The sequence below is a fragment of the Epinephelus lanceolatus genome, chromosome 13, assembly GCF_041903045.1.
Source record: "Epinephelus lanceolatus isolate andai-2023 chromosome 13, ASM4190304v1, whole genome shotgun sequence".
Lineage (NCBI taxonomy): Eukaryota > Metazoa > Chordata > Actinopteri > Perciformes > Serranidae > Epinephelus > Epinephelus lanceolatus.
The window spans coordinates 26,087,678-26,112,323 of record NC_135746.1 but is presented as its reverse complement, the minus strand read 5'-3'; the positions used below and the strand labels follow the sequence as shown (position 1 = coordinate 26,112,323).

Genomic DNA, 24,646 nt, shown 5'->3' with positions numbered 1-24,646 from the left:
TGTACTCCGAGCTACTTGACACTGGTGGCAGGAATGGCGGCTAAGATTACTAGAGGAAGGAACCCAAAGACCATGAAACTTTACTTCTAACGGCCCCGCTGAGGAATTTGTCTCCAGCGAAACGCAGAAACACCACCCCATAACGGATATAACGGAGGAGAAGTGCTCCAACGCGAGATTATCGCGGCACACGTCCAGGCTGAGGAGGTGGACGCACTTTGCGACTTGCTAGTTAGCTTAACGTTAGAGCCACTGACTTTGATTCAAGGTAGCTGTTAGCTCGCTGTTGGCTACTTGGCTTGGCTGGCCCAACAAGTTAACTAAGTGATTAACTGTATGAAAGCATTTCTCATTTGAATATCCGAGTGGCGATCAGCCGTGTGTGTCCCCAGATAGTATTAGGGGTTTCCCACAGAGCGTGGGATCAGGCGACAACAAGTCGACACAGCGCGTTGAGAACATTATTCCTGCTAACCTAGCTAGTGCAGCAACGCTAGCTAAGTTGGGATCCTGAAGTCTCGCCCATTTTTTGGATCCTGCCCCAGCCATTGGCTAAAGGCTAATCAACAGCCAAGTCGTCTGGTTTTCAGGGTCGACTGGTACTACGATGGAAAGTCTAACGCTGACTGATGTCGAGCAGAAATATTACTCGGATTTGTTCGTTTACTGCGACACGGACAACACCAAAAAAGTGGCTTCCAATGGGAGAGTTCTTGACCTTTTCCGGGCGGCCCAGCTACCCAGCGAAGTTGTCCTGCAGGTAAGCTAGCCCTAGCCAGTGCCAGCTTTTGAACTGTTATCACCACACCGGGAGGGCGGCCATGACATGTAGCATTAATTATGGATATTTTACAAACTTGACTGGCTGTCAGAGCTGACCTGGCGTCCAGGTAGAGCTATAGTTAGCCTTGGTGGTTAGCAATGCTGCGCAGCAAAGGAGACACACCTTCTTCTGGCTAATGTTAGCCTTAGCCAAAGAGAGAGAGTGGGCTGCTAAGTCACCTAGTTTTTTTGACAATATATTCAGTAGTTTTCACTTTTACAACAAGTAGAAGGGGGGTACATTATAGAATTCACATGAGAGACAAACTACACCAGACTAAACAACAATAACAAACCCAAAACACTAGCTCAGCTTCAATCTCAGAGGTTACAATGATAATGTGCATTAAGAACAATCAAGAAAATGTCTGCAGCATAATGGCAGAGACACCAGACTCTGTGTAGCTCAGGTAGGCTTCCCACACTTGATAGAAATAGTCTGTTATTGTATGTTGTATACATGTAAGGTACTCTAATGACTAAAACAAACACCACTCTCTGCCAGCCTTAAACAGCTGGTACTTTATCATTAATCCACTTAATCCACATTCATTTTATTTCACCTTTATGTTATTTTCTAGCACCATAAGTAAGAATACAGTGCATATATTTTTGGTAAGCCCAGGATGTGAGACACAAGATCCATGGCCAGCTCCAAACCCAGTAGTTTTCCTTTTTCAGATAGCACATTGCACATTCTAATACACATTTGCAGCTTGCAGCATGACCTAACAAAATGAGTACCAACTTCTTCTTTGCATTTAAAGCACATGAGTGATAGAGCAGGGCTTAAATGATGGGGAACATATACATTCTGAGTAGTGTATTGCTTTGGTACGATTGCAGACTGAAAATGATGTAGCTGCTCCAGGCCAGTCACATAGCTAACCTTAGCTGAAGATTGTGGCTCAAATGAGCGTCTTATACATAAAACAGATGTTTATATGTGTGCTCTCCAAGTATCTTTCTGTGGGCATGTGTTGAACAGCACCCAGAGTAAATTATGTCCTCATCAGCCCTTTGCCTCAGATCACTGCTCACTCTTTCCTGTCTTCTCACTGCATTTAAATCTGTTATTTAGCTCGCCACTGGGTTGAGCTGACATGATGGAAATGCAGACTCAATGTCACAGTGGCTACTTGGTTTATAAAAGTTGTTACCTGACCTAAATATATATATATATATATATATATATCTGAGGAATCGTTCAAGCAGCCTTTGCACAGATGTTGTAAATAACCCACACATACATTTACTACTTGTCAGACTATCATTGTCACATTATGGTCACACCGAGCATGATGCCATCCACGCTGTCCCTGCTCTGTCTAACTGAGTTACAAGCAGCCAGCTCAACTGCAGCAGCTCCATTTTGTTGTGACTCCAGGTCTCAGTCGGCAGGCCAATATTTGCAGTTTGTGAGTCAGAATCCTTTTTCAAGGTCAACAAGGGGAGCTGTGTGGTGGAAGAATTAGGCAGTGTTGTAATCCTCCACTTTCAAAATGCACACTGTGGCGGCCAATGAGACACATGCGGCTACAGTGTCATGTTGTAACAGGCGGAGAAAAGTGACTGGTGCTTTGTATCCAGACATACTCAGAATATGTCCTTTGTCAGCAAGAAAGGGATCAGTCAGCTGTGGCGGGCTGTCGGTGTTGTTGCTCCCGGCACTGAGGGACTCAGCCTAATGTTATGAAGTTTAACTCCCCGGGTGTTAATCGCCCACAGGTTGCTGGTGTCCACAATTAATCACGTGACCACATTCATCATACTGCAGGCTCGCACAAAAAATGCATCTGTGACATTTTGTAGTTTCTTGCTATGAGCCCAAGCTACCATTCTGGACAAATCCTGCTCAGCATGACGTCAAGTTCAACAAAATATGTGATAATCAGGCTTATTAGTGGCGAGACCCTCTGAACATCTGCCAATGAGCTGATTAAAGGAGACTGTTGCTTGGGTTGTTTTTAGTGACAAAAGCAGGTAAACTACATCACATTAAAGGAGCAGTGTGTAGAATTTAGTAGCATCTAGTGATGAGGATTGCAGTTTGCAACCAGCTGAAACCTCTCCCGTGTGCCAGGCATGAACTCCAAGCTAGGATTCCTTCAGTGTTTTTTGGTTGCAGGGTTTTTACTGGGAGTCAAATTATCCACAGAGGTCTCTTCCTCTCCAAAACAAACAGATTAGGGGATTTAAACCGGTAATAACACTGAATGAAGTAGTTTCACGTTACAAATCAGGTATTTTCTTATGCTGTTTGTCTTGTGGCAGATGGGCTCCTAGCCCAGCACCTGCTAATGTGTGCTCACATTTTTCTCTGATAAATTAAGATCCAGACATTCAGCGGGTCGTTACCAGGAGCCGAATTATCCGCAGAGGTCTCTTCCTCTCCAAAACAAATGGACCTTGTGATTGAAACTGGTATAATCACTGAATAAAGCAGTTTTCCGTTACAAATCAGTGTTTTTCTGATGCTGTTTGGCTTCTTGTGGAGCGGCTGCTAACTATGGTGACTCATGAGAAAATGCGAATGGCCCTGTCTGTGGCCAGTGTTAAGTTTGTCCATTGTGGGCTATTGTAGAAACAGCGGTGCAGCATGGCGGACTCCATGGATGAGAACCGGCTCCCAATGTAGATATAAACAGCTCATTTTAAGGAAACGAAAACCCAATGATTGTAATTTTCAGGTAATTATACACATACTTATTATATTATAGCCCCCTAAATCCTACACACTGGACCCTTAGGTCATTATTTCGTACAATATATCAAGTGTCCACGGTGTTGCTTTTATTTTCCTGTTTAACTTCCATATCAGATTTTGTAAATTGTAACTTGTCAGAGGGAAGTCTTCTCTTCTTTCTAACGGTCAATATCAGAGTTTCTTATGAATACATTATTGTTAAGTGTTCCTTCTCGTCTTTGTGTGTGTGGGGGGGTTTAGATCACAGAGCTGTGTGGAGCCACTCGGCTGGGTCACTTCGGGCGGAGCCAGTTCTACATCGCTCTGAAGCTCATCGCCATCGCCCAGTCGGGTCTGCCGCTGAGGGTGGAAAGCCTCAACTCTGGTGAGTGTACCATTGTGTTTAACCATTGATCTTGCTTCAGAACCTCCCTTCACACAAAGAAGAACAGATTCCCATTCAGCACTGTCATGTGAAACATACAAGGTTCTCAGACAAGCGCCACTGGACTCAAAGCTTTGTGTGTATCTAGTTTGATCAAAGTCTTGTTATCAGTTTAGATGTAATGAATTTGAGGAGTTCATGGGGCAGGAAGTAAGGAGCAGTAGGGAAGACTTTAGAGTCCTGAAGAATGCAGTCTGTGTTTCTAACTGTGCAGATGATGGGTTTAATATAAAAAAGAAAAAGCTTTTTTTCCCATGGGTTTCTGTGTCAGCCATTATTGTTGATGGTTTGATTCCAGCCTCCTTCTGTCCACATGTCAAAGTGTCCTTGAGCAGAACACTGAACCCCAAACTGCTCATTATGTGTGTGGGGGGACAAAAATGTAATATAATTATGTATAAATGTAATATTAGCAATGATTTCATTCATTCTGCACTGTTGGTGGCAGTAGCACAATGTTTGTGTCATCAGATGCTTGACAACAAGATGCTGTTTCTCCTGGCTTTCTATTTATCTTTACTAAATAGAGTCTGTAGCCTAAGCCCCTGAGGGTTCAACTGCAAAATTGCTTTTGTCTGTTTGTCTTTGGCGTGACTCCTCTAACAAAAAAAAAAAAAAAAAACACAAGGGAAGATGTCACAGTCACCCGCCGCATGAAGCTACTCGTCTGACCTGAAATATTGCAACATGAAGTTGCTGAAATGATTTCATAATTTTATATAAATATAAGGAAGCACAGGGGCCACTTCCTCATAGCGAAATGGATGCAATGCACAGCATGATGCTTATTACATTTGGGGATTTTTGGACTTGGGAAACCTTTCTCTCTTATAAATAAGGCTGGCCGCCTGTCTCAGGAGGAGATGCAGTGAATCATGGATAGGATTTGCTGTGTGCTTGCTATAAGGCAGTCCATAGCACATATTGGTCCTGTGTTTTCTGCTACATGCATTCAGGCTTGTTGGGCAGCAACACATTAGATCTTTCAATTCAGTTGAAAGTCACAGCCTACAGTAAATTGTTTTGTCAGACCAACTGTCTAAAACCTAAAGACATTTGTTTTACTGTCACATGTGACAAAGACAAGCAGTAAATCCTCGTGTTTGAGGTGTTTGAACCAGCAAATATTTGAATGACTGAAATGGGTAATCAATTACCAGAACAGTTGGCAGTCAGTTTTTATTTTGATATCGGTTTTGGCATTCAAAATCTGGCACTGCAATGCTACACTTCCACTTGTTTATGGCTAATTTTGACAATCAAAGTATCTATTTGCACAATGCAGTGTATGACGTATATCTGTTTTACAAACTTCATGTTTGTTTACTTCCTGTCAGCACTACAGTAACGTAACCTTTGCTGTGACCTCAGTGATCACCGTGCTTTTTCATCCTTAAGTTAGTTACTTCTTTTCCGTTAGCTTTGTACATGTATGTACTGTTCGTTTTTGTATATAGCGTTATTGATCATTGTGATAATCACCTCAGTCTTTAAATAGTGAGGTTAGCCCGTTAGCTAGCCTAGCTGGCTACTAAATTGAAGCAAAGCACCATCAAGTTTAAGAAGAGGGTGGTCAGCTCTATGGAGCTTTACTGCTGGCTTTCGCAAGAAGGTGTATGTTAGTTTGGGCAGCTCTTCCAAGCACCATAGCGCCATAGTGACCTCACTATACTATACTAACACGAGCTGCGCTAGCTAGTCATTCAGTGTAGCACCCATGTTAGACCATTGCTTGTCCACCGTAGTAGGCACAGATAACACAGTGCAATCCACTGTGTGACGTCAAGTTGGCATTTTCCATACCAGTGGTTCCCAACTGGTCCAGTCCCAGGATCCAGATTTCTTTTTTAGTCACTACTTCAAGGTCCAAACAGTTTGACACATTCAGCGTCATACTTGTGTTTGGCCATATCGGCGAGCTAGTTTTTCTGTCTCTGTCACATAAATGTCTGTTAGTCACTCACTCTACAGCAGGAAACGGCACTTTGAAATGAAAGCTCTGAGCTGGAAATTTTTTACAAACTTGACATGGTTGCCAGTCACCTGCGGTCCATTCAGGATGAATCTGCAACCCACTTTTGGACTGTGACCCACCAGCTGGGAACCACTGCTCTTTACAACACATACCTCTTTTGTTACTCTCCCTGCTCAGTATGGCATAGTGAGGTTTTGGGGTACAGAGGCTGCTGCCAGAGAAGAGTTTTTGCCAAAGCACCTTGCGTTTCTGAGTCCGTGCTGCTATTTTGATATTGTTTTTTTGTTTTGTTTTGTTTTCATGCCTGTTTTATTAATTTCTGCTTGCTTATTTCATTCTTGTAAAGACTCATGAGAAGTGCTCAGCAAGGTAGAGGTAAATTGCATGCAATACAATACACAGTAATTGTCTCAGACAGTACGCATATTAACATTCAATGCATGTGTTATGTTGAGGAAGCAGCCCGACTCTTTCTGAAGTCGATACTCTCATACTGTTGTTGTCATTATACTGTTGTCACCCTCTTCACAAACACCAACAAACCACAGATGATTGCAAAAAGCTCATGCTTCTCCTCTAGGCATTCTGGGACATGTAGGGTTTCAGTAAGTGAAGCAGAATCAGATGAGGCAGGATGAAACAGATGAAATCCACAAAACATGACAGACTAATGATATCTGACAATTTCAGTCCGATGGAGAGTGTCTTCTCTCCTCAAGTTTAGTGCATTAAAGTGCTTGACAAATCAATATGAAACTAATCCCTCCCTCTAATCCTGTGAATGGATTCCTGTCTCACCAGTCAAAGACCTGCCGCTGCCCAGGTTCGTGGTGGGGAAGAATGAGGCAGAGGCGAGGCACGCAGCCCTGTACCAGGACACGGACAGCCAGGGGCTGTACCAAACCTCTGCCACCGCAGTAATGCCCAGACCTCCAGGCAGGGGGCTCCAGAACAAGAAGGGTCCGCCATCGTCCACTTCACTTCCTGCCCACGAGGTCATCCAGCCCCTGGCACCCAGCATAGAACCACAGGTCAGTAAATGTACTTATAATGACCTATCCCATGATATAAAAAGACATGTATGTGCATTGACAATAGATTTATAACTGTGTTAAAAATGGGCTTTATTGTTATTTATCTTGGAAACACACACATTTGTATTTCCTCCCCTGCAGTCACTAGAGATATGCCACTGGAATACTGTTGTCCTTTCCTGTGTCTTCTTCCTGTGCATGTTTGAGTAGTTCCAGCTCAAATTACTGCGTGACGTTTCCTGCTGCTGCCTGTGTGTTGGCTGTAACCAGCTGTGTGTAGCGTGTCAGTTACAGAGACCTCTAATCTAGTTGCAGCTATTGTGAAATGTTCATTCGCCGGTTGGTTGAACATCTTATATCTGTGAGCAGATAAAAAGCTCTGAAGCAGTCTTTATGGGCTCAGATGTGGCTCATGTGTTCATCTTGTGTTATACGAGATGGTATCTGCTGAAAGTTAATACCCATAACATTTGAAACCATGATAAGGCAGTAGTGACTGCACTTCTGCACACTTCGCTTCTGTTTCCTTGTTGTGTGTTTTTTTTCTACAGTTGTTAAAATGTTGACTGAATCTCTTTTTTTTTATCTCCACATCCATATTTCATGCCTGTGATTGTATTTGTATCTGTTACCAGCCTGAGCCAACGTCCCCGGTGGTCTCCCCTCACCAGTCCCCTCCCACCTCCCCTCACTCGTGGAGGAAACACAAGAGGCAGCCCAGTGGAGGGAACGCAGACAGGCAGCCGGTGGTGGCTCCAACTACAGCTGTGTGGACGCAGTTTAGAGAACCACAAGCAGGTAACATCCCATAACCCATTGCTGCTGAGGAGAAGTTTCTTTAACATGTGCCGTTTGTAGTAGAGCTTCAGTGATTAGTCGATCGGCAGCATGTTAAAGTATTTCACTGCTGGAAAGATCTTTTAATAAAACTGGGCTGTCCTTGCAGCAGAAAGACACAAGTACTTTTGAAATTGGTGCAACATGACCAGAGAAAATAAAGAAAAAGGGCTGTGGCATTTGCCTTTGCTTAAGAGGTATAGAACCTACAACCTGCGTCTCACTGGACCAATAAATACTCTTGCTAGTGGGTGAATTAATGCAAGTTCGAAAACAATATGGCTGCCAGCTGCTAACAAACACTTAGCTAAAATATGTTTCTGGAAACATTTGAGATAGGCAAAGCAGTAACAGAATCTTGGTTTATACTTTATCACTACTGCTTAGTTTTTTCAGGCTCGGAAACAGTTTGGCACCCACCTCCTGTTCACAAATTCTTGAATTACAGCTAAACAGGGCACTAAAATATTTTTCCTAGCACATTTTAGGTGAGAAATAGACAATGCAGTAACAGAATCTTGGTTTATATTTGATCAGCGCTGCTTAGTTTTACTGTTTGAACTGAGTTTGGTCTGAGATGTGTTGCTTTACTCTGTGGTGCAGACGTACAATCTGTAGTTCAAACAACAGCCTAAGAACCTGCGAAAAGAAGTTCGTTGTTAAACAAGCATAGGGATCTGGGTGCTGGTAAGATGGAGGGAAGTTTATCAAAGTTCATTCACACATACTTCCCACAGTATTATAATACAGAGCTGGTTGAAAATCAGGGAAGTATCTCTTTAATTTGCAAATATTCTGAGGTTGAATTTGAAATTAATTAATTTTAAAAATGCCAAGATACTCTGCTGTCAGTTTCTCAGATTTCATGCTTTTGTCTGTTTGATATCGTTGTGAACTGATGTTTGGGTTTTAGATTGTTGGTTAGACAAAACATAATATATGAAGAAGTCACCTTGGACTCTGAGAAACAGAGATGGACACTTTTCTGTATGTCCTGATCAATCATGAAAATAATCTGTAGATTAACTGATACTGAAAATAATTGACGGTAGTCGTAAATTAAAGTCAATAGGAAGAGGCCACAGGGTGAATGATAATGGCTTCTTTTTCTGGTGTATTTTCTAAAGCTAAAGTAGAAGTAATATTTTTATAGGAGAACCCAAAACAAGGTGGGGTGTCCTAATAGCTCATTTGGCCCTACATAGACTGAAACCTAGCAGCGGCTGAGGTTCAAGTCCGATCTGCAGCCCTTTGCCACACATCTTCCCCTCCTTCCTATCAAATAATAGGCCAAAAATCCAAAAAGATAATGTTTAAAAAAAGAACGCTTTCCAGCTATCATATTTGCTGACTGTAGCAAAGAGGGGCAGAGTTTCACTCTTTGTGGTCCACTGATGGTGACAACACCAAAGAAAATGTGACAGACTTGGCAGAAACTCTGGCTTTGGTCAGGACGAGTCAGTACGGAGCATATTGGTTGTGTTACTTCCTGATGTTTGCAGCTTGAACATAAATGGTGTTTGCTGAGAGCGGCAGTTACAGCAGTTAGTCATTAGAGGAACAAAGGAGACATCATGTGCTTCCATCAGCACAATATGTGGTGGAGATGTAGTTGAAAAGAATGGTATGAAAACGATCCTTTGTAGAGCTGCAAACTTTGATCACTTAGTCAATAGTTGCAGCCTTAAATGTTTCCTAAAAACATTTGCAGTATATTTATTTGTGTAGCATGGGATATGACTGAATGTTTTCTCTTCTCCTCCTCCCTGCAGGCCCAGTGCCCAGTGAAGGCATGTGGCCGTCCCACTCTCCCCCGCCTCCAGGTCAGGAAAGCTGGGTCAGTTTCACAGCAGACACCCCACCATCCAGCGCCATCCCAGGAATGCATCCCTCGTCAGTCCAGGTAGGGCAGTGCTACACATCGTCTCTGTCCCAATACGGGGGCTGGTCAGACGTACTCATTTTACCCTGATGAAGTATTATTTATTTATTTATTATTCTCTCTTTCTGGCCCTTATGCTATTTTTTTTTATTAAACAAAAAAGACAACCCCAACTTTTACATCACAGTAAAAATGGGGTCTGTGGTAATAAAGAAATCACAAAGACAGTCTCACATCTTGTTGAGGCAGGAGGCAATATATTAAATCATCAATATAAATTATTAGAATGACCAAAGAAACACAGTGACAGGCTGTGTTAATCAGGATGGTAAACTTCATCAACCTCTTTCATCAGATGAAAAGGCGCCACCAGACACTGCAAACATAACACGTAAGATATCTTTCTAACCACACTGGTGCGTCAAACATGAGCCAGCATTTTATATCAGTGCTTTATCTGCCTGCAACGCTCGAGTAAAACTCTGCAAGCAACTTGTGTGACATTGCTCGGGCAAAGAAAAAAACTTCAAAGGCCTCTGTACCCAGTGATTGTAGACAAACGTCATGCTGATATGTTTCATGTGTTTCTGTTAATGTTCCCTGTGGCTTCCTGTAGGAGAGCACAACGATACGAACGGTGGCCTCAGCAGCAATGACCAATGAGATCCAACGACAGTCCAGTGGCTACGATGATCCGTGGAAGATCACGGATGAGCAGAGACAGTATTATATTAACCAGTTCAAAACCATCCAGCCAGACCTCACTGGCTTCATACCTGGTAGGTTAAGCAGACACATATACACACACAAGACAGGACTTCCATTAGATAAAAAAATGTTTTAATCATCTGTTTTTTTTGTGTGTGTGTGTGTGTGTTCCAGGTTCAGCCGCAAAAGAATTCTTCACCAAATCAAAACTACCAATTTTAGAGTTGTCACATATTTGGTGAGTCGTCAGTATTCTGCTAATCACTTTCTCTGCTGTGTCATTGAATATTGTTGTGTGTAATGACCGATGTCTAATTTGTGTTCTGAAGGGAGCTGTCAGACTTCGATAAAGACGGGGCGCTGACCCTGGATGAGTTCTGCGCTGCCTTCCACCTGGTGGTGGCCAGGAAGAATGGCTACGACCTGCCTGAAAAGCTGCCTGAGAGCCTGATGCCAAAGCTGATTGACCTGGATGACTCAGCAGGTACGCAGCCTCTCTCTCTCTCTCTCTCTCGCTCTCTGTGTTGCTCCCTCTCCTAATTTCTCACCCTCAGGCCTCATGACAGCTGTGAGGTTACAGCACTGCAGTGGGCAATCACAGGAGTTGTAGTTCATTCATAGATTTAGTGGGGCAGTGTGTTTGTGCTGACAACAACAATCCACGTGTTTATTTAGCGTTACTTATTTAGCAAACAACTTGTTTATACATGTTGGATTCTGTCAGAACAGCAAAGAGACTAAATGCTTTGCAATCAGCATCATTGTTTTCTGTATTGTAAGATAATTGTGTTTTGAGTAGCAAGGCATTAGGCGGAATTGTTCATCTCTCTTGGGGTTTCAGATTCCATGTAAATCTTTTTAGCCATTGTTTTTCCTTATGCTAGGGTGAGGGTATACAATGACTATGCACAATATATTGATATATTTTCAAGCAAGATATAAATATAGACAACACCATTCATATCGATATAGGGTCAAGTTGCGTTACATAACGCATACCAGTGAGCATCTCCTCTCTCACACTCTCCGCACAGCTCCTCCCTACTCATTCACTCACAAGTTCTCCAGCAACACATTGTGCTGCTACTGTGTTTAATCTCTCTGTTAATTAGTCTACAGTGTGACATCGGTCTATATGTTGCAAGTGCTACGCTAAATCACGCTGTGAGATGAAGTTAGCGCAGTACACGTGCAACCCAGCACTGTAGATCATCGCGCGTTGCTGTTCTTCTTGGTTGCTGTAGTCTATTTTGTGACATGGAGACAGCGACAGATGTGTTTTTTTAATGCAGTGACAACACAGACGTGTCATTTACAAGATGTATATAAAGTGGACAAGGTGTCTCTTCCCTCCCTTGGCCTCTCTGTTGATGTTCTGTGCATAAATCAGATTAATAGCCTAAATAAATAAAAAGATTTAAATCATTTCCCAGCACTAGATTGATTTGAAAGGCCAACAGATGGAAAATGAGTTTTTAATTCCCCCCAGAAAGATTTTTAATTGTTTCAAACTACAGTATATTTAGGCCTACTTGATACTTCAATACTCATGTTATAGTTTTGTGTCCTGAGCTGCAAACCTTTAAACCTCTGTAGCTCCAGTGCTGCATATTTTCAAACAGGAATAAAATCCCTGTGTTTGCATTTTATTTTGATCGGTCTGTTTTTATAAAAGTGCTTTTGACATCTGAAAACATGTAGTCCATTTCATAGAAAATACAGAGATATATATATCGTGTATCGCCAGTCAGCCTATAAATACTGAGATATGAAATTTTGTCCATATTGCCCAGGAGGTAGTGGAACAGCAGCAAAAATGGATATGAATCATAATGTCAGCAAACTGACTGTCAGTTACACAGCAGCATCTGTCTTAACTTTGCTAATTAGGTAGCATTAGCCACGTTAAGCTAACAGTCATCAGTCACACCAGACCAATTTTAGCTTTTGCTGCAAACCACTGAGTGGACTGATTTGAGCATTTCGTCTCCTGGAAGTCACACACTTTAAAAATCCATACCAGATTTTTGGTCGATAATGTTTCCTCCCCCAAGTATAGTCATGAAATATTCAGAGTATTTTCTGTAGCTCTCTGAAGGAAGAAGCCAGTGTCCAGAATTAACTTTTTGACTTATTTTTTACCGGTCAAAATCATAAATTGCTGTTTTTTGTATGACATATAGCCTAAATTCATTTCAGTACATTTCATGGCAGTAATAAAGGTATTATGTTGAATTTAAACTCAAAGAAGAGGCCAGAGCAAGTTTTGGAGTAAAGCTATTTTAATATTTTGATCAATAGTTAATCAGTTCAAGCCTCAGTACAAATCAAGAGGTACTGATCTCAGAAGTTTACCAAAGTATTTGCTATTAAGTGTCGTTCAGGGTCAAAACATCAGAGTAAATTTTAAGGTTTTGTCGGACGTTTTATCATTTTAATCAACTTGAACCTGCTCATCATGCTCCTTAATCTCCATTGACATGTGGAAAAACACATCTGGTTGTATATATGTACACTTTGCTTATAAATGACATCAAAAGGCAGTTGAGACTCTGAGCGCAGTTTACATGGTTATTTTGGTACAAACACTTACCCACCAGCGTGGCGAATAGCCTTCTGAGAATTTCTCGTCACATGAAAACCTACCCACATCTCGCACTTGGCTGGTGTTAATTTCAAACCCTGAAAGAAACTTAAAGACACAATTCTCAAGATCATATTTTGCATTTTGTTGACCATCTGGACTCCTATTTGTGCCCATGGTTGTTGTTAAGGAGCCTGGCTAACCTGTGTCTAATATTGTTGTACTCAGAGGTCCCAGAGCAGACTGCTGATGTTGGATACTCGGGCTCCCCGGTGGAGGTCACCCCCAGCAAGTCTCCCTCCATGCCTTCACTCAACCAGGCCTGGCCAGAGATGAACCAGAGCAATGAGGTTCACAACACACACACACACACACACACACACAACACACACACGGCTACTTGGTGTATCTCCACACATACTGTGAGCTCCATGTCTGTTTGCTTCTGCTGTGTTTGCATTTGTACCATCATAATTAATTGCTCAGGGTTAATTAGGTGCTTTTTATTTTCTTCATCCATCCGTCATGATTTGATTGCCACTTCATTCTCTTCGTCATCAATCATAATTACTGATAATTCAGCACCTCTTCTCTCACTCTCCCGGACTGTGGTGGTAGCCTGCAGCCGCTCTGTACCAAAGTCTTGTTTTGTTTCCATGCCCGCCGACGATGTCACATCGCCACGTTGTCTGCCGATGGCTGATGGTGTCACGTGACGGTCGAGGCTGATGATGTAAATGTGTGATGTCACTGCACTGGCTGACTGACATGTTTTTTCTCACTGTCTGTCTGTCTCCTGCAGCAGTGGGAGACGTTTAGCGAGCGCTCCTCCAGCTCACAAACTCTGACCCAATTTGACTCTAACATTGCACCAGCTGACCCTGTAAGTCAATCACTTAGTATGCATGGTTTCACCATTAATGGACAGACATTAACCCTCTCTGGATCTCCATGAATTCTCTCTCAGTCTCAGCCTCTCTCTTTAAGTCTCCATTTCTCTGTCACTCTCTCTGTCACTCAGTCTTACTCTCTCTCTACATCTCTCCCTCCTCTCACACACTCTCTGTCTTTGCATGATGTTCTTTCAAAGTGCAGTCTGCTGCATCAGCAGTGGCCTGTGTGTGTGTGTGTGTGTGTGTGTGTGTGTTGTAATTTGGCTGGCTTAGCTTTTATTGGACATCACCTTTTTTTCTACAGTGACATCCACCTAGTGCATTTGCACATTGTGACAAATACATTTTTCCATATATGGTCATATGCTGTAAGTACTGTGTTGCCTTGTCATTTACTGTACAAGTATCCAGGTCGTTTTTTTTGCCCCTCTGGCAGATTTTTTTTTTTTTTACAGCAATAATTGGCTCACAAATGGCTCTGCACAATTAATCTGGTGTAAAGTGCACTATTGACTACCACAATATGCTGTATTGCAAGAGTGTGCATCTTTTTTAGATTGCTTTTGGGGGCTCTGAAATTCTGGGGAGAAATCCGAGCAAAGATTCACTGAGCAGAACCTGAACAATGATGTAAAACGTCTCGCTTAAATCGTTGGAACGGCAAATAAATGAGCTGTTTTACTGAAATATGACAGGTAGATGTTTTACTAAGAGGATGGAACATGCACAGAGATTCACACAGTCCTTTATATAACTTAAGTTTTTTACTTCATAATAAAATACTACTTTACAGCTTAAAGTCCTGCATTGAAAATGATGCTTGATTATAAGATAAGTTAAAACTTTCTTGATCCCACACTGGGGAAATTCATGGTTACAGCAGCTCAAATAGCACAGACAGAAAAGCAAGTTGAATGTCAATAAAGATATATATATAAGAATTAGAAAAATAAAAAGTACTAGATTCAGACACTTTACACTCAACACTTTTAACACTTGAAGTATTTATACTTGACGTATCAAAAGTAAAAACTGACATAATGCAGAAAAAAAAGCTCCTGCAAATCTGCAAATTGTTGTCATATGTTAATATCAGCTGCTGTCAACCTGTGGGTCATGACCCACTGGTGGGCCTCAGAGCCCCATCTAGTGGTCAGCGGAGGTACTGCCAAATGGTTAGACAATTAAAAATAGAACAAAAAGGGTCATTTACAAAGCTATTTTTTTTATTTCTCTAAACATGCTCAAGAATTCACACACATAAAAACCGTCAAATTAGATTGTGTAATATCAGTAACTGGTTATTTGAATATCACCACATGCTAATCACAACACATCATCAGATAGAGACAAACATGCGCTGCAGCTGTTAGCTAGCAAATGTCCCCTTAGTTTTGAAACAAACAAGTGACGTGGGAGACGACCCAGAGCCAGTGAAAGCTCCAAATGTGACCCTGAATACATTAAATTTGGATTCATAACAGCAAGCAGTGATGCTGAGCGAAAGCACAGTGTGTTGAATTTGGTGAAATACTGTCAAATGCGGAGCTAAAAAAAATTCTCATTTAATTGGGAAGGTGGTAGTTGGAATTTTTTAACAATCAAAAGTGGGCCTTAAGTTACAAAAGGTTGAAAATCCTTGTGTTATATCATTGGAGTATGATTACTGGTGCAAATGTTGCTGTTAGTTAGATAGTTGGGTAGTTCAGTCTATAATAATGCATCATATTTGTCTAAGATCATCGTAGGTTTTCCATTTAAAATCATAATCAGCTAAGTAAATAGCAACTTTAGAAAATTGTTGTAGAGTAAAGGTATGAAGTAGCATAAAATGGAAATACTCAAGTAAAGTACAGGTACCTCAAATGTGTATTAAAGTACAGTTTAAGTAAAGGGTAAATGTACAGTTACTTCATTACCATAGTCAATTTAATGAGAATATTCAGAAGAAAAAAAAATGAAAAATCAATATCATACATGTCTTTCATTGAAACAATGACAGTTGAAGCTGTTAGAAAGTCGAATTTTCAGTTTCTTTGGATTTGATACACAAAGCTGTTACGTCTCAAACCAGGTCCACTGACAGATGGATGCAAAGCCTGACAAAGTAAACTGACAACAAAGTGTTATAACGTGTCTCCTTCTGTGAAAGATGTCTGTCTCTCTCATTATATATCTATCTGTCTCACCTCCTGTCTCTTTTATCTGTCCCTCAGGACACGGCCATTGTCCACCCAGTCCCCATCCGGATGACACCCAGTAAGATCCACATGCAGGAGATGGAGCTGAAGAGGACTGGCAGTGGTGAGAAAACCTCTGGCCTCATGGCTGCATCATAGATTACAGCTGTATAAATATACATACAATCAGTTTGTGTCATTGTGTGTATGCAGAACCAAAAGTGCTGATATGTAAAATAAAATAAACCTGCATTAGAAGCTAACTAGCACATTTTGGAGATGTAAAGACACAAAGATGTGAATGGTTTTCACATGGTCGGCTCAGTAACGTCCTGTTGGCACATTCAGAACATGTCTACCACCCCAGAACATTGTGTCCCTCGCTAATTTTCCAGGGAGGGAAACCAAAGAGGCTGCCGTTTGTTATGAGTAAACAGAAACCAACGTCATTAAACATAATCAGTCTGGATTTTAGTCATAAACATACAGTGGAATTTTTCTATGGTCAGGCTTATTAGTTTTCCCCAAAACTGCCACTGCAGATATTTTGGGATGAAATTAGACCGTTAACTGTTTTCAGTTATTGTCGTCACCCTGTGTAATTGATGCAACACTTTTGCCCTTCCTGTTATTTCTCAAACTTTTAGACCACAACCACCCAACCAGTCCGCTGCTGGCTAAACCTCCCGAACTGTCTGAAGAAGCCAAATTACCTCCCTCCATGAAGTTTGTAGCCGCCAACACTGTAGGTGAGTAGCTGCTGTGTCAGAGGGTCCATGTTTAACAGAGAACTACACTGATTTATCATTGAATGCATTGTTGGCAGATTGGCGATGGAGAGTTTAAGAGAAAAACAGAGATATAGATGCAACTCAGCCACCGATAGTTGGGTCTAAGGTTCAGTTGTGTTGTGGTAGTTGGGACTAATGTAAGCTCAGGCAGAGATAATGATATGATAATATAACGACTATGTACTGAGTAAAATGTCTGTTAATTAGTCTACGGTGTGACATCGGTCTTTATGTTGCATGTGCTACGCTAAATCAGCCTGTGAGATGAATGAAATTACCGCAGTAGCACATGTGCAATCCATTGCTGCGCTGCCAGTTTGTGTGTGAGGTGGATCATAGCACGTTGCCGTTCTTCTTGGTAGTTAGGGCTGGCCGGTATGACAAAATTTTCATATCACTTTTTTTTTTTTTTTTTTTTTATCATAGAGGTTTCACGGTATTTGACGGTATTTTGCTCGGGTTCGGCCCACTTGACATGCTGCTGTGTTGTGCTATGGCCTATTCAAGTGCTGGAATTTGTTATTTACGTGACAACGCCTGAATGCAACACAGGCTCCACTCCATTAGTGCCGTACTCGGTTATAATTGTCTTGGACTCGGGTCGGTTTCAGTCAGGAAAATGTGTCCCAACCTGCATTCTAGTGCGCTCACCTGTGTGTGCAGGCACATGTGTCTGTGTCTGTGTCTGTGTCTGTGTCTGTGTGTGTGTGTGTGTGTGTGTGCGTGCATGCGTATCGGGGCGAAACTACGCCGTGCGCGATACAGAACTGTAAACACGCGACCATGTAGAGACAGAAATGACATGCCGTCATGTAAATAACATAAATAGCATAAGGCTATTTAGTTTGTTTCATAAAAGGACAAGGTATAGACCTGTTCTATAGGACTGGATATGAAGCGTCCGTAGCAGCAAATAATATAACCGTAGTTTATAAAGAGCTAAGACGAAAGAAAAAAAAAATCAGCAGCGGCGGTGATGAATATCATTTTTCATTTACATGTTGTGCAGCTGTATATTTTAAAACGGGGAATAAAATCCCTGTCTTTACATTTTATTTAGATCACAGTCTGTTTTTATAAAAGTGCTTGTGACATCTCAAATGTGGCTTTGACTTGCAACTAAATATATAGTCCATTTTGTAGAGAATTGCGAGGTATATTTGGTGTAGTCAGCCTGTAAATACTGAGATATGAATTTTCGTCTATATCGCCCAGTCCTAAAACTTCAAGTATTCATCTCCAACCAGTGCTGACTCAAGTGATATAAGTTGAATCAGTTGAACTCATGAGGTTTTGCTCAGCTCCCTCTGCAGCCATAAAAGGCCTAATATAACATTTTAACCATATGCAGGAGGTCTCCCCAAGACCTGTAAAACAGACTTTGATGTGTAAAATCAGTGGAAATCCCTTAAAGTTAGGCTCTATGCTATAATATGTAAGAAAAACTCTAAATATTTTTATCAGTTTGGCCAAAGTGATTAAATGTATTTATTTGCTGATCTTTTTGTGAACACATGGTAATTTGGATTTTTTTGCATTATAGGTCAGTAGGTTGATCAGATGTTTATGGGATACTTTTTTGTTTTGTTTTGTCTGTCATGAAGGTGATGGTTACAGCAGTTCAGACTCCTTCACCTCAGACCAGGAGCCAATCACAAGACAAAGGTCAGTGGCTTATTGACCTGTGATTTAATTTTGTATATGTTCTTTATTGTTGGGGGTTTTTGTCTTTTGTATCTATGTGTTTCTGTATCGTTGACCATCTTTCCTCTTGGATTAAGATCTGCTCTGATAAACTGCACTGTAGATAGATGGAGTATGAGTTAGTATCCTGAGAAGCATCAGTGTTTGTTGTTTTGTTCAGGTCTCAGTCGGGAACATCTCCCGAGGCTCTGAAGGTGGTAGCCCCCCCTCCACCTCCGCCTCGTCCCCACCCCTCTCACTCTCGATCCTCGTCTCTGGACATGAACCGCACCTTCGCTGCCGCAACTGCTGCAGGACAACCACAATCCTCTACAATAGCTTACCCGCCCGCTGTGCCTCCCCGACCGCTACCCACACAGGTACGACTGACTAACTCTCTAACTGCATCACAGCATCATAAATCCTGCAATAAGTTTGTTCTGACTATATAAACGCCTTCACCCTACTCCTCCATCTTCTCCCTCAGACGTCAGCACCACACACAGGGCATCGTGCGGAGGCAGAGGGTGTACCAGGAGGCGGCGCGGTGCTCACCGCCACCTCCCCCCAACAGATTCCCCAGCAACCCAATTTCGCTGACTTCAGTCAGTTTCAGGCCTTCGCTGCGTCTGAACAGCCTTCCAGCCTGCCAGAGGTCGACATGCACAGTGAGCCCGGACAGGTAGGTTGTTTTCTGGAGTGTTTGTGTCTCTGTTTCGAGAATTTCTTTTTTGTATCACATTTTAAATGTCTTTTTGGTCATGATCATCTTTTATGCATGAGAAAAATTACCAACAGGTGAAAGTTGTTAAGCAAAGATTCTCCTTCTGTCTGGTGTTCTGTTTCGGGTTCAGAGTTTGGCGTGTCATGTTTCTGACCATGTGAACTTTTTTGTGTTTACAGGTGGAGAAGACATCAGAGGGAGCCGGCCCTTTAAGAACAGTCAAAAGTGACGGCCAAGCAGATGAGAGAGTCACAGCTACTGTCAACTCTGTGAGTCAACACAGCGGAGTTATATCTGAAAAATGTAATGAAGGATCATGTCACTTTGTGTCCTTGGTGATTATTACTTATATATTTATACAATAAAAAAAAAAAAAATGCTGATCAGTTTCCAAGATCAAAATTTGACAACTGCTTGTTTAGTTGAAACCTAAAGATATTCAATATACTACCAGATAAAGTTAAGATAAGAGCAGTGGCTAGCATTGTCTACATCTACTAGATTTTAAGATGTATGGCATTTTTTCTGTCATGGCCAAATGCCCTGTCTCACAATGTTATCTAAGGTGAAAAGTGACATAAATTGTAACTATTTTTTTATGCCACTGATTGAATCAATGTTTTTGTTGGTTTTATTTTCCCATCAGGCCAAAGGTTCTGGGTCCGGTCCGCTAGCGCCTCCCCCAAAACCTGTGCGCCGAAGGTTGAAATCTGAAGACGAACTACGACCGGAGGACGAGCAACACGGCCCGCAGAAATCAAACGTCATAGCTGCTGTCCTGGCCACTCAGCCCTCCATCCCCAGGTAGGACACTCATGGGTTGTTAGGAGCTCTTGTTTAATCTGAAATGTAATTTTTCTTAACACATTTGAGTACAAATGTGCATGCTTGTGTGTTTCCAGGTCAGTAGGAAAGGACAAAAAGGCGATTCAAGCCTCAATCAGAAGAAACAAGGAGACGAACACAGTGTTGGCACGACTTAACAGTGAACTGCAGCAACAGCTGAAGGTACGCACGATTAAAATGTTTTCTCTCTGACTCTCTTTATCTCTGGCAAAACAAAAAGTCACTCCTAACTTCTCAACATTTCCCAGGACCTGCTTGAAGAGAGGATATCCCTGGAAGTCCAGCTGGAGCAGCTCAGACCTTTCTCTCATCTTTAACCAACATGAGGAGGAAAAACTCGGCTGTAGTTCATGCGAAGCAAAGCTGTGGTCCTCAGTGTGACTCCCCCTTCCCTCCATCCCTCCTTTCCTCCCTCCCTCCTCCTTCCACCATCTCAGCTTTCCCTGGAGGCTCTGACCTGCCGCAGGGTGCTCCGTTAAAACTCTTACGCTCGATCTCACACTTATTAATCATAAACCCAGAAGGACCTGAGAGCACAGTCTTACCAAGAGGAGGAGGTGACAGGAGCGTGCACCCGTGTGTGTGCGTGTGCGGGGGGTTTACAAACTGGCACTTTTCAATTTTCTCTGAAGAGAGGTGAGGATGACAGCGAACTGAGAAACGGTTAGGCGTGGCGGACGAGATTTTTTCCAACGACGAATGCCGTCTGAAGACAAACTGCTGGTGTCTGATTACTCTCGGAATGACTGAAGAAGAAAGGCGGAGTGTGTTTGTTATGTGTGTGTGACTGTTTATGTATTTGTGTTCCTGTTAAGTGACTCAACTTGAGGCAAGCACCGATAAGTTTATTCTGTCTGAGGGTACAGACTGTGCCGCACCAAACTCCTGTTAAAAAAAAGGCGAATTTAAATGAGCAGCTCAGTATTTTTTGGGGAAATAAGCTCCTTCACTTTCTTTGTTTGAGTTAGATGAGAAGCTCTACTTGACGTCCCTTAAGTAAAGAGATGGAGTCTGTGATTAGCTTAGCTTAGCATAATGAATGGAAGCGGGGGGAACAGTTAGCCTGGCTCTGTCCACGGTTCAAAATTTGTCTCGTTTGTTTTATCCATGCAAAAATGAAACAGTGAAACATCAATTTGTGATTAAGGGGGGAAGTTATATACTAAACTACTTCATCTAACTCTGAAGAAGAAAGTGTTCAGATGTATTTCCCTAAAAGTTTAACTATTCCTTTAATTGTCTGCTCACATCTTGGTGTACCGTCTTCTCTACTGCCTTCAAAACTGGACAACTGTGGAAGCTTTTCTGCTTTAAAGTCTTTCTACTGAACATTTGCCTCCTGAATGTCACCATTTCAAATATCTACATGAAAAACTAAGTCACAGAGACATGCTACTACACGATACAGGAACCAGTAATCTACGTCTGAGCGTAAAATTTGCCTTTTTTCAACTGGGGTTTGGTGTGGTCGGTCTCTCTGTAAAACATACTGTGCTATATCTGGACAGGACTTTGCTGTGTGTTTCTGTGAGGCCTTTAACGGCTAAATCATCACGGTGAAGGCTTTTATTTTTTTTTTTGACTCATCCTGTGACATGAATTCGGCCCACCTCTCTCTTCTAACTGCCCCTTGAAGTCTACACATATATATATGTGTGTGTGGTTGATGGCATGATGTGATGAATGAATGTCTTTTTCTTTATGTTACACAGTGTTTGGGGTTTGATGTGACTGAATGGTTTAACTTAATGCCAAATGACTGAACTATCACCGCTCTCTCACCTCTACTTGGGCTGTGTTTATTCTCAAGCGTAGCTGTGTGTCAGCATCTCAGCTTTCTTTGTCAGCGTCCTGTTCTCGGTTGCTGCGGTTATTTTGCGTCTGGACGGGACGCCGTTGAATCAAAAGCGGCATTCACTTCAAGGGTTTGGGATGTTCCAGCTGCTTGACTGCAGGAGGCGGCATTTATGAAGAATTGCGATCGGGGAGAAGTTTTCCTGTGATTTTTCCGATCGGCGTGCACAGATCCAAACTCACGGTGCAAATAGAGCAGGTTCAGATTCAGCTGTTTTCCAATCGGGCAGTCGGCACTATGCAAGTACGGGCGATACATCCTCACAGACCAACTATACTTAGCTGTTTGTACTATGATAGTAGCAACTGTGTGAACAGTATACTCTGGTTTTTGTATCGTAGATCTTCCAGAACACCATCTACTGTATGTTTGTGATTCATTTTGCCTTTATTTTTTTCTGGAGCTTCCCCCGCCCTGCTCCCTCCGGCTCCAGAGGGAAGTCCAGATCAGTGTTCTATCAGGGCACTTTCGCCCTAAATCTGCAAGATGCAACCCTTGCTGGGCGTAGATGAAGCTTAACAGGACTACAGATGGAGACCAGTCAACAGAATGGGAGACCTGAATGACCCAACTGCACTTTGAACTCAACCCCCACCCCACCGCAATCCACCTCCTTCTCTGTATTTCTTTTTGTATTTTTATTTGTTACATCCCTCGTTGCTTTCTTTTAACGTTGCATGTTCTTGTCTGTCACATGTATTTAAAAAAAAGAAGATGCTTTAAGAAGAAAGAAAAATAATGAACCACTCGAGTTTTATTTCTTCAGTACAACCTTGGAAACTGTAAGGGTGTTTTTTGTGCCAGTACCCTAAAATAATCCCGTCTTGTTTGGTTAGTTATTTTTTTATTTTTATGAATGTTTTGTCCCCGGAGCTTCCTGTGTGTGTTTCGCGAAGAATCTCTCTTCTTCTAAAGCCTTACTCCCCCTTCCCCGACTGGCGTTCAGGTTTCCATGGTGGCTGACTGACCTCTCTTCCTTGTCGTATCAAGGCTCGCCTTCTTTTTTCTGCTGTTGAGGACGATGATGTACTCGGTGTGTGTATGTGTGCGTGTGCGTGCGTGTGTGTGTGTTATATTGTCTCCAGGCCTGGAACTAATACCATTTAAAAGCCTATTAAAAACCTTGATGTGGGATTGATTTATGTTTGCTAGCACAATAGCTCCCCCGTTCATCCTGAAACCCAAAAGGCAATCCAGGCAGGCAGAAGCAATCACGAAAGTCTTTGATGGGATTTTGAATGCTATTTGCTCCCAGATCTGTGTTGTATATTGTATATGATACACACTTTTGGACTCATATGTAAATTTGCATTAATTGCTGACTAACAGCGAAAGAATATTCTATTTAATTCCTTCTCTCTTGGCTGTGGGATCCTAGATGTTTAACTGCATGGATGTACTGTATCTCTGCAGAGTCAACTAGCAGCTGTGTGATTTTTACACAAAAATAAAAACGGCACAATATTTTAAATGTGTGCTCCTTTACTGACTTCTTTATTGTTTGTTAAAAGGCCTTGAAAACAGGTTTTCGTACTTCCTTTAATAAGCGATGAAGTCCATCATGAACACAAGGACGTAGGTTTTAACAGTGGGATGGGAAGAAGGGGTTTGTGAATCCTCTTTATGTGCATCAAACACTTAATTTCCTGCATTCTGGTGGATGTTTCCGCAGCAGTTTGTGCCTTTTATGCATCCGTTTATGGTATAAGTGCCTTTAATTTTGACAAAACAAGTCGTCTGCTACCTAAATGTTTTTATTGTAGGGGATATGTCCCCTGCGTCCACCCTGAAATCTACACCTACACATGAACTCCATCTTGTGCGAAAGTCAGAACAATTTTTTAGATGTTTTACACAAGAGATTTCTTTGTGTGCTGTTCTGTCCCACTTATTTAAAGTGGACTGAATTATGTTGGAAAAAAGCAATATTTAATCAACAGTCATGATGAGGCAGATATGCTGAGGTTTTTTGCCTAGTTAGTCATTCATATTTAATGTAATGTAGAGATACTTAAAGGTAGGAGAAATAGCCAGACACTGGTTCTTTTTCAAGAAAATTCCAAAACATATTCTTGGTTTTTCTCCATGATATTTTACGAGCCTTTGGGGCTAAAAGAATTTTTTTTCAATACGTTAGTTTTGTTGGTGTGAAATATTTTAATATCTCCATTGTTTCTGTAACTGCTTATCCTGTAAGAGGTCGTGGGGGGGCTGGAGCCTATCCCAGCTGACACTTGGTGAGAGGTGGGGTACACCCTGGACAGGTCACCAGACTATCACAGGGCTGACACATAGAGACAGACAACCATTCACACCTATGGCCAATTTAGAGTCACCAATTAACCTGCATGTGTTTGGACTGTGGGAGGAAGCTGGAGTACCCTGAGAAAACCCACGCTGACACGGGGATAACATGTAAACGCGTCACAAAAGGGCTCCCCCACCCTGGGGACAGTGCTAACCACTGCACCACCGTGCTGCCTTTAATATCGCCAATAGAAAGTAATTGCTAAAATAAGAACAATCTGATATGTTTGTGTTATAAAATTACAGATTAATTGTGAAAAAAATTGATTGTGAAATAGCTAAAATTGAAACCAACAGTAGATCAAACCAGATCAAGGAAGAATACACCTTTTTCTCAGATAACATTTTGATATGTCAAAGTAGGAAAAGCACAGTAAATAATGAAGTTAATGAT

At 41.9% G+C, this 24,646-nt stretch overlaps 1 protein-coding gene across 2 annotated transcripts; it reads left to right on the top strand.

Annotated features, from left to right (window-relative positions):
- On the top strand, window positions 1–20,549 carry reps1 (RALBP1 associated Eps domain containing 1). Of its 2 annotated transcripts, XM_033648659.2 has the most exons (19): window positions 1–760; window positions 3,770–3,893; window positions 6,730–6,959; window positions 7,598–7,760; window positions 9,572–9,702; window positions 10,298–10,460; window positions 10,564–10,627; window positions 10,719–10,873; window positions 13,202–13,323; window positions 13,776–13,856; window positions 16,083–16,170; window positions 16,694–16,795; window positions 18,442–18,502; window positions 18,702–18,900; window positions 19,008–19,202; window positions 19,424–19,513; window positions 19,891–20,048; window positions 20,147–20,252; window positions 20,339–20,549. In XM_033648659.2, the coding sequence occupies exons 1-19, from the start codon at window positions 608–610 to the stop codon at window positions 20,405–20,407; spliced, it is 2,454 nt and encodes an 817-aa protein (XP_033504550.2). In that variant the 5' UTR covers window positions 1–607; the 3' UTR covers window positions 20,408–20,549. The 2 variants fall into 2 exon arrangements, with proteins under 2 accessions (XP_033504550.2, XP_033504551.2); XM_033648660.2 differs by lacking the exon at window positions 13,776–13,856 and having other exon boundaries at window positions 2–760.
- The last annotated feature ends 4,097 nt before the right edge of the window (window positions 20,550–24,646 follow it).